Source organism: Dendrobium catenatum, unplaced genomic scaffold, assembly GCF_001605985.2.
Source record: "Dendrobium catenatum unplaced genomic scaffold, ASM160598v2 fragScaff_scaffold_756, whole genome shotgun sequence".
Lineage (NCBI taxonomy): Eukaryota > Viridiplantae > Streptophyta > Magnoliopsida > Asparagales > Orchidaceae > Dendrobium > Dendrobium catenatum.
This window is the reverse complement of record NW_021319218.1, coordinates 393,656-403,850: the sequence shown is the minus strand read 5'-3', so window position 1 is coordinate 403,850 and position 10,195 is coordinate 393,656. Positions and strand designations below refer to the sequence as shown.

The window sequence follows — 10,195 nt, the reverse complement described above, 5'->3', positions numbered from 1 at the left end:
CCCGGGACGAACTCCTCTGGACACAGATCGTACAGACGAAAATTAATTTCAATTTGTTTCGTCCCTGGACGATGCTCTCTGTTCGGTTCGTCCTGACCCTTACAGGTTCGTCCAGACGAAATTGACAGATTCTTCACAATTTTCTTCAGTTCGTCCGAAACTAAGGCCAGTTCGTCCGGACTAACAGCACTAAAAAAAAATCAGCTTTTTAAGTGTTTTACATGTAATCTACCCAAACATTAGTGGAATCATTTCAATTGGGCAAGACCCCGTAGTTTTTCCCCTTTATAGGACTTTTCACGTAAAAATCTTGTGTTCTCTGTATTTGAGATGAATATCCATACAACGTTAAGACGCAATATTATAACTCTATCGATGAGTATATTCTAGCTCTAGCCCGCAATAATAACCATTCTAAACTTACAAACATTGTTAATGAAATAAATTGCATCATGACATCCTAATGTTAAATGTAACCGAATATTCTATGAATTATGACATAAATTAATTTGCAGAAATTCTAATTTATAAATACAAAACTATTAATATCTTTTAGATATTTGATAAAATTTTAAAAATATACATAAAGCATGTCAAGATACATCATTATTAATTGTTCTTTACCTCCAATAATTAAAACTATATAAATAGCACCACACCTAAATCACAACAAAGGGAAATCAAACAACAGTCATCAGTCATGTCCATCTCGTTCCCCCTCCTCCTCCTCCTCCTTCTTTTGTCCATCCTCACCTTCTCCGACGATCCAACCACCTTAATCTACTCTACCTGCTCCAAATCCCAATACCCTCCGAACTCCCCTTACCAGCTCAACCTCAACTCACTACTCTCCTCTCTCTCCGCCGCCTCCTCTTTCTCCCTCTACTCCCAATTCACCACTTCCTCCCCTTCCATCTCCGGCCTCTTCCAATGCCACGGCGACCTCTCCCTCTCCCGCTGCTCCTCTTGCATCCACTCCGCCATCCCCCGCCTCTTCTCCCTCTGCTCCTCTTCATCCTCCGCCGCCGCCGCCGCCGCCGCCGCCGCGGCCTCTATCCAGCTTCGCGGCTGCTACCTTCGGTACGGAAACGACACATTCCTCGGTCATACGGACACTAACCTCCGATACAAGACGTGTTCGACGGGGGGGAATGGCGGCGGGGATGAGTTTCTGGCGGCAAGGGATGAGGCTTTTGCGGCGGTGGCTGCGGCGCCGGCCACGGGGAGTTCGTACAGGGTGGCGTCGGCGGGGTCGGTGCGGGCGGAGGCGCAGTGTACGGGGGATCTTAATTTGAGGGATTGCAGTGATTGCGTTTTGGCAGCGGCCACGCAGGTCAAGGTTTCATGTAGCGGAGCCGCCGCCGGAGAGGTTTATCTCGGGAAGTGTTATATCTGGTACTCCGGCGGTGGAGAGCTTCCCTACGGCGCTGGAGGCGGAGAGGTGTCCGGCGGCGGTAATAACGGTAAACAATCATGATATTCATAATCACATATTGAGCTTTTAAGATGAAAAATTAAATTGGCTAAAAATATCCATAATTAACTTATTTCATAATATAATACATTTATTTTATTTATTAGATAATTAATCCAATAAAGGTACCAAAACTTTTTAAGAAAAAAATCTTCTATTTTAAAGTTGAGAACTTTGACCTTGTCAAAAGCTATAGCTTTTAGGCAAGCTATGCTAATCAATATGATATTGATAGGCTAATTGAAGTAGTTGGCTTGAAATGTCTATCTAATCTTTTTAAAATATTTGCTTCATTTGCTTTGCTTTCTTCCATTCTAATCAAATGAGACTCCACAATGTTCCTTTCAAAGTAGTAAAGTTCTATGATTTTAATTAGTTGACTAATGATAGTTGATTGGGTTGAGTTAGCTTTAAGAAATTGATTAAAACAAGATATTAGTGATTTGCATGTGCAATTTTGCATGCTTAAGTGCATTGAGATTACATTAATATCTTCATCATTGCAAATGAAAGAGAAGATTCCTTATACTTGGTCTTCATTAGACAGCTAGCTTTGATGACCCTTTCATAAGAAAAATGAAGAAATAACACCCTAGTTTTTAATTAGAATTGCGTTTACTTTGAGACTCAATTTCTTTCTTATGACGAATTAATCAAATAATTGAGTGTGATAATTGATAACAAATAAGCAGACGTGTGATAGGAGAAATTATTTTGTGTGGAGACCAGACATGAAGAATTGTTTGGATTGCTACATATTTACTGAGTATTTACTCAGCGGATATTCAATAAATACACAGTAAATCAGTAAATACTTACAAAATACTCAACGAATACTCACAATTGAGTATTTGTTGAGTATTTACTGATTATTTGCAAATATGCAGCAAATACTATGTAAATATACAATAAATCTGAACAGTTCTCCCTATCCAGACTCCACACATAATAATTTCTCGTGTGGTAGATGTAGCTTTTACAGGTAGAGTTTAGAGTAGGCAATTATGTACGTGCTTCATTTTAATAGAATAGATACATAATTGTATGTTGTGCACTCGTTGTGCATTCTAACAAATAAAATATAGAGTCAATACATAATTACGTGCTGAGCAGATACGTATTTATGTACTCTTCTCATCGGCATGAGAGCTAAGTCTATCATTCATAACTAATCATTCCTTGTCTAACCTTATACACTCACTATGAGTCAGTTCGACTAATCTAATTTATTTTATGAATGCTATCTGTATACATAGTTTATACAATTATTTGCCATATTTATCTTAAAAATTAATCAAAAATTAATTTATGTAGGATTGCTTGGACAAACAACAAGAAGCCCAATATAAACAAAAATAAATAAAAATAAAAATTGTATAAATGATATCTTGGTTATCTTCTATACCTACTCCAATAATGCCTACAAATATGCCATAAATAAAGTTCATCAAGGCTTATTATATATTGTGTTTGGAGGCACGCACGACATTGATTGGTGGCCAACCTGCCCCTCCATTTTTTTTTTTATTTGCAACTCCAAGAACTTCCATTTTACACATGACCCCTTCTCCCATTGTAGAATAGCATCTTTATCTCCTTTGAAATGGGAAGAAAGGTATAGGGCCAATCTGCAAAAATTATGGTATTCTTATAGTTTTTAAGAAAAGTGGCAAAATATTCACTTCGCTATTTTTATTTTCACTTATGAGTGAAAAATAGTTACTTTAACTTATAAAAATATTGCGATTTAGGATCTATTTGAAATTATTGTAGTTTTTTTTCTTAAGGTGACCGTAAAATTGTTGTAAAAAATAACTATTTTGAAAGCTATTATAAAAAGTTGCTTCCAAAAATAATTTTTTTTTTAAAAATATTAAGAAAACAACAGCCAAATGGAATTATAGTTGTAATCCAAAAAAATAAAATAGAAAGAAAGTTGTCCCAACCAGATCCTTATTATTAAAACTTAAAGATTTAATTAAGGCTTCATTTGGGACGGCTTTCTTATTGCTTCTTAAAGTATCTTTCTAGTATAATAAATAAAAATATGTGTATTAAAAAGTTACTTTAAGAAGCAGTAAGAAAGCTGTCCCAAGCAAAATGTAAGTATGACAAATTATCTTGAACAAAACAAAAAATATCAATAATATAATATATATTTTTACATATGTGAGTGTTTGTTTGAGATAGCTTGAAGAAAAATGCATTAATTGCATATTATTTATCTCTTGATTCTAAACATTTTGAGTTTTTTTTTTTTTTTCTACTTGGAAGGAAGTCAATTTGAAGAAGAATTTTAATTACTATGAAGAAAGCTTAATAAATTTAAATTAATTGAATAAAATTGCGCCAGATGTCCTGATGTAAATCCTAATTTGCATCAAGAGTTACGTTTGGATGAACTTAACAATATTTAAATTTTCACTAAGATTATTGCAACCTTTAATTTCAATAAAAAAATAATAATTAAACAAAATTATGAAAAATAAAATACCTAAAAAATTGTCTCAAACAAACTCTTATTATGTAGAAAATAAAAATTATTATCAATTAAAATAATAATAATAATTTAATTTAATTTTTTTTTATTCTTCTATAGTGACAACTTTGGGAATCAATTTAATTATTCTGATTTTTTTTTAAAATTTCTTGCAGATGATGAGGTTGAGAAGACAATAGCTATCATGGTTGGAATCATTGCAGTCATAATATTCATTGCCATATGCCTTTACTATGTGAGAAAAAAGGCAAAGGGTAAGTTCTTCCATCACATCATAAAAAATCACTCATAAATAGTAATTACATTAATTATATAATAAATTTCATAATATTATATTTTAAAAATTATAAAGTTAAACATAAAATATATATTTATATATATATGAAACCATATAATAATAATTTATTATAAATTATGAAATTCATAATTTTTTTTCTCATTTTATTTTTTTACCACTCCACAGGTAAGCAGTGAATATACATAGGAAGAGCACCTTTGCTTTGCTATTGGTTTTATTCCTTTGCAGCAGGTTTCATTCAATTCTCTATTAAATTTTAGCATTTGAGTCCCCATTTTTCAAGAATTTGCAAAAGGAAAGGGGATATTAGCAATTTTTTATTTTGGGTGGGGGATTTTTATGTATAATTAGAATTGCTTTGTAATTTATTTCACATTATTAAAAAGAAGGGTGGACGAAGGTTCTTTAATGGCTTGCAATGTTTTTGTACGAGTAATTTCATAGTTGTAGTATGATGCATTAAGATTCGTGCCAATAATATGATGGAAGATTAGCTATCAGTTTTATGATAGATAAATGTGTTAAGTCCTGAGAGAGCTCATTAATTAGTAAGTACTAAGTAGAGAAAATTTCCCAAAAAAAGTAAGTAGAGAAAAAAAATATTCTGATGAAGCTATTTTGATTAAAATAAATTTTAAATAATTAGATTTATTTCAAAACAGTAAAATATATATAAATAAAAAATAAAAAATTATATTGAATGCAATTGTTAAGTAAATTTCATGGCGAATACATTCAACTAAATGATAGATTATAATTGATACGTCACCAAAAATATCTTGATCGGGCGTGAATTTCGAGACATATCAAAGTTGGAAATTTTTAAAATTAAATTTTGGATCATTCGAACTCCAATTTCAGCAAATTTAGAGTCAAACTGAATGATTCAAAGAGACGGACCCAACAACACCAAAATAAGTCCAATCCGCAAATGGGTCCAAATCAGAGGCCCGAAGCACATTTGGAAGGTTAAAAGCATAAATATGATGACCCAATGATATCCAACTATAGCATGTTTATAGTCGAATCGAACGAATCGACAAAAAGAATCCAACGAGCCCAAGATCGCTTAATTGTGACATCATTTTGAGCACGGAAATGCTTGAAAAGTATAATAAAATTTTCACAAATAATCTTGAAGTTGACCAACTATTTACCCAACTGGCATAGCCTGACTAGACAGGCACAAGCTCCTGAATCTGTTCCAATCATTTTGGCATTAACCTTGCATACTAAATGGCTCCCAATTTCTTTGACTGCCTATTTTTTATGTTGTCGCCCCATGAGCTCTCAATAAATTATTTTGTGCGAAGGCCGGATGCTGAACGTTGTCCGGAGTCCAATCAGAATGCACCACATCAGCGGTACCGAGCCGCTGTACCGAGCAAAGAGATGTCGTGACGCATTTTGGTTGGTCTCCGGACAATGTTAATCTTAGCTATCAAGCTTAATCATTAGGACTGATCGACGCACCATTGAATCCTATAGAGTATAGACCAACACCAAATAGTGCCAGCAAATACAATACCCAGGCAATGCCATAGACTGATAGACATATCAAAGCTTTGTTAGCAACTCCAAAATTATGATAGCCAACCCCTTGCGTTAGGACTGGCCAACAATAGTTGGCTATATTATAGGCTTTGGTGATTTCTGTTTCCTCTTCTGTAGCCAAACACTGCACTTCTGCTCTGCTTGCCTGTTGATCATGAACAGGTGAGGATGGGCTGCCTCACACTTGTTTTGGAGAGATTATTAGGTGCGGAGATTGGATGCATATAATTATTCGATTTTATCTTTGTATACAGTAAAAATATAATTTGTTATTCAGTATTTATCCGACTTGCCATTGAGTTTGTGCTATATTATCATAATTAATTAAATATTTGAATTGATTGGTTTCTTGATAACTCTGAATTAATGTTGTCCCCTCCGTCAGCAAACTTTCTAGATGCCTCATTGTCAATATTAGGGGTGATAGAATGGGTTAATGTATTGGATTTGAGTTTAATCCAAAATTGATATGATCCAAATTCAATCAACTCGAATTCAATATGTTAGTCAACATTAACCTGAATCTAAATCGATAGTAACCTAAATGATTCGAAGTTGACCCGTTAGCCTGTTTTGATTAATTCTTTTTTAACTTATTTCATTAAAAAAAAAGAAAGATTATACCTACAAGTTGATTACATTATATTTTATTAAGGAGAATTTAATTAATATAACTGATACGTACTCCAAAAATTATCTTGATCGGGCACGAATCTCGAGGCAAAAGCTAGTTGGAAACTTCAAAAATTAATTTTGGGAGCACCCGAACTCCGATTTCAGCGAGCTTATAGTCCAACTGAGCGTCTTGGAAATACGAACCCAACGACACCAAGATCAACCCAATCCGAGCCCAAATGAGTCCGAATCAAGGGCTCAAAGCGCTGTTGGAAGGTTCAAACCGCAATTTGAGTTACCAAACGGTCTCCGATTTTGACAATCTTATACTCGAATCAAACGGATCGACAAGACTAATCCAAAGAGCCCAAGATCGCCGAATTCCGACATCATTAAGGCCTTAAAATTCCCAACTAACGGTGCATGATCAAAGGATTCGATATCGGCCGTCCATTCAAAACACTCCCAATTCGCCTCTGATCTCAAGGCTATTTACGGGCTATGCCACTCCAGAAAAATTATAAATAGAGCCCTCATTCTACACCAAAGGGACTCAAGTGAAGAGAGAGAAGAAGAATGGAAGAAGAAGAGAAAGGGGAAAAGGAGAATCCCCTCAGCTCCTCCTCGACCACCGGCGGAGCTCTTCCTGCCGCCCGAACACGCCGGGATTCTGCGTGGTATTCGGGAAAACACATGAATTCTTTTCAACTTCCACGTGATGCTTCCCAATTTGCAACAGAGTTCCCTTCTGACGCTGAAACTCCGCCCAAGTGAAGACGGAGTTCTCCTTTGCCACCAACAGATGTCGGACTTCTGCCCAACGTCGAACCTTAACTCTTCGCCAAGTTTTCTACCCGACCCTGGACTTCTACCGGTTATTGGACTTCGATGGACTCCTACGCGAAGATGGATTTCTTTCCATTGTTGGACTTCTACGTGACGCTGTCCTTCTGATCTTTGTCGTCAGACTACAGTCCTTCTGACCTCCGTTGCCAGCCGACTACGGTCCTCTTGAATTACGTCGCACGCCGACTACAGTTTTTCCGACATCCGTCGCTCGTCGACTGCGGTCCTCCTGACTTATGTCGCCAGCCTACTACAGTCTTTCTGACCTTCGTCGCCCGCCGACTACAATCCTCCTGACTTACGTCGTCCGCTGACTACAGTCCTTCCGACCTCCGTCGCCAGCTGACTACGGTCCTCCTGACTTCCGTCGCCCGCCGACTATAGTCCTTCCAACAAAGCGAATATGTCAATAGTAACTCTTTGTATTTACATCATGTAATGTACTCTATAAGATGTACATCTAGCTAAAGCCTTCTCCCAAGGAAGAGCCTCATTTGTAATCGACTGCAAATACTAGTGGATTCGTTCAAACTGGGCTAGGCCCCGTGGTTTTTCCCCGTTTTTTCAGGGGTTTTCCACGTAAAAATCTTGGTGTCTCATAAATGCTAGACCCTTTCTCTTATCTGATTACGTGCCGGATTTTCGTACAACGCTAAGACGATAAACTTTATATTTCTCTATCGCCGCGAATACTCTTGGACGCAACAATAACTATTTAAGATATTTTCTTCTCATTTTAAATATGAAAAATATAAGAAATAATTTAAAACATCCTTAATGAAATAATTATGCAATTTAATAAGTATGTGCTAGTTCGATTTGATTGAAATTTATATCAAAATTTGGCGTGGGTTATTTCTAAATTAAGGTTAAAATTAAGCTATTGTTCTAAATATTTTAGTAAACTATTTCCTATAGGGCTAATGTAGGCTAAGGCAATTTACCGAGTTAGTTTTTATTTTTTATTTATGAAAATTAATTTAAAAGTGATATATCAATAATAATAATATCAACAATAATGATATAACATTAAAATTACATATTTGATTTTAATATTAGAATAGGAATAACAATTGTATTTTTAATTAATTATCTACTTATGTATGGTACTGTTCTTTTACATGGAGTGACTTCTAAATGTATCAATGAAAGCCAAATTTTATAAAGAAGCATGATAATAATCAAAATTAATAAAAGAAGCATCAATTATTAAAAATTTAAAAATGAGCTAATACGCTACATTAAATGGCGCTTTTTAAAATGCGTCAACTATTTTGGCGCAATAAAAAAAACGCCATAAAATTTGGCTTATTGTATTTATCCATAGAGAGAAAGGGGAGAGAGAGAGATAGGTGACAAAAAGAGATAAGATTTGACAGAGGAGAGAGAGAGAGAGGTAGGAGTGAGCGGAGAGAGTGGATGGGAGAGAGAGTAAAATAATTTTTAAATATTTAAAATAATATATTAAATTATAATTAAATATTTAAATTAGTATTTTAACATATTTTATGATATTTAGCTATTATTTTAACTGATTTTTAAATATTTATTTATTCAACTCATTATTTTATTTTATTTTTAGATATTTAATAATATTACATAAATTTTATTATTTAAATATAGTTATGCTATCATATATTTAAATATAATATTTATAATATATTTTTTTTAAATATAGAGTTTTTTTTTAATTGGTGATGTTGTCTTGAGGATGTGAGTCAATTCGACTTCTGAATTGAGTTAATAAATGATTTGTGAGCCAAGCTTGATGAGGTGAAGTCAAGATTGGGTAGGTCTTAACTTGACTAGTTCGCGAGTCGGTTAATTAAAAAATATTAATATAAAATATATTTATAATATATTAAATTAAAAAGTTCAAGTATAAAATTATTAAAAATATATTTAAATTATATCTCATTTTATATTAAGTGCTTCTTCATTATTTATGTTTTAAATTTTCAATCTTTTTTATAATTTTATTTATTATAATGATTATTTGAATAGTAGTTATTTTCTCTCATTCATTATAAATAATGTATTAAAGGATTCATGTCATGATTAATTGATAAGTTTTACACTGGCCGTCAACTACCTAACGCAACCATCCACTTTTCTCATTCATGACTTGATAATGAATGTGTTAAACAAATGTGAATGAGACATTTTGCAAACTTTTCAATGAAAATTGTGAGAATATGATTGACTTTAGTAATCTTAGCATTCTAAATGAAAATAAAGTTTTTTATTTTTATGGGTGTTCGTCCTAGAATATTCGCAACAATAAAGAAATATAAAGTTTAATGTTTTAGTTTTGTACGAAGATCAAGCACATAATCAGATGAGAGAGAGAGTGTGTGTAACATTCATAATAGACATTAATGTTCACGTGAAAAATCCTGAAAAGAGAAAAAAACCATCGTGCATGGCCTAGTTTGATTAGATCCACTATTATTTGCAGTCGATAACAAATGAGGCCCTTCATTGGGGGAAGGCTGTGGCTTAATGTAATAAATATATATCGTATAATGTGCATTACATGATGAGACTTAAAAGAATCACTATTGATATATTTGTTTTATCGGCGGGCGACAGAGGTCGGAAAGATCATTATCTGGTGACAGAGGTCGAAAGAACCGTAGTCGGCGAGCGACGGAGGTCAGAAGGATTGTTGTCTGGCGACGGAGGTCGAAAGAACCGTAGTCATCGGGTGAAAGAGGCTAAAAGGACCATTATTTGGGGATGGCGGTCGGAAGGACTGTTGACATGCAAAAGTTTGGGGTCGGGTAGAAATTCAGTGACGGGCGGAAGTCTGCATCAAGTAGAAGTTCTACCAAATTTCGATGACAGACAGAAGTCTGACGAAGGGTGTAAGTCCAGCGTTGGGCAGAAGTCTGGCGACGAGCGAAAG

At 34.4% G+C, this 10,195-nt stretch overlaps 1 protein-coding gene across 1 annotated transcript; it reads left to right on the top strand.

The window, feature by feature from the left end:
• Nucleotides 1-688: 688 nt before the first annotated feature.
• Nucleotides 689-4,670, top strand: LOC110103938 (plasmodesmata-located protein 6). Its single transcript, XM_020832836.2, has 3 exons — nucleotides 689-1,463; nucleotides 4,130-4,228; nucleotides 4,438-4,670. The coding sequence occupies exons 1-3, from the start codon at nucleotides 701-703 to the stop codon at nucleotides 4,446-4,448; spliced, it is 873 nt and encodes a 290-aa protein (XP_020688495.1). The 5' UTR covers nucleotides 689-700; the 3' UTR covers nucleotides 4,449-4,670.
• The last annotated feature ends 5,525 nt before the right edge of the window (nucleotides 4,671-10,195 follow it).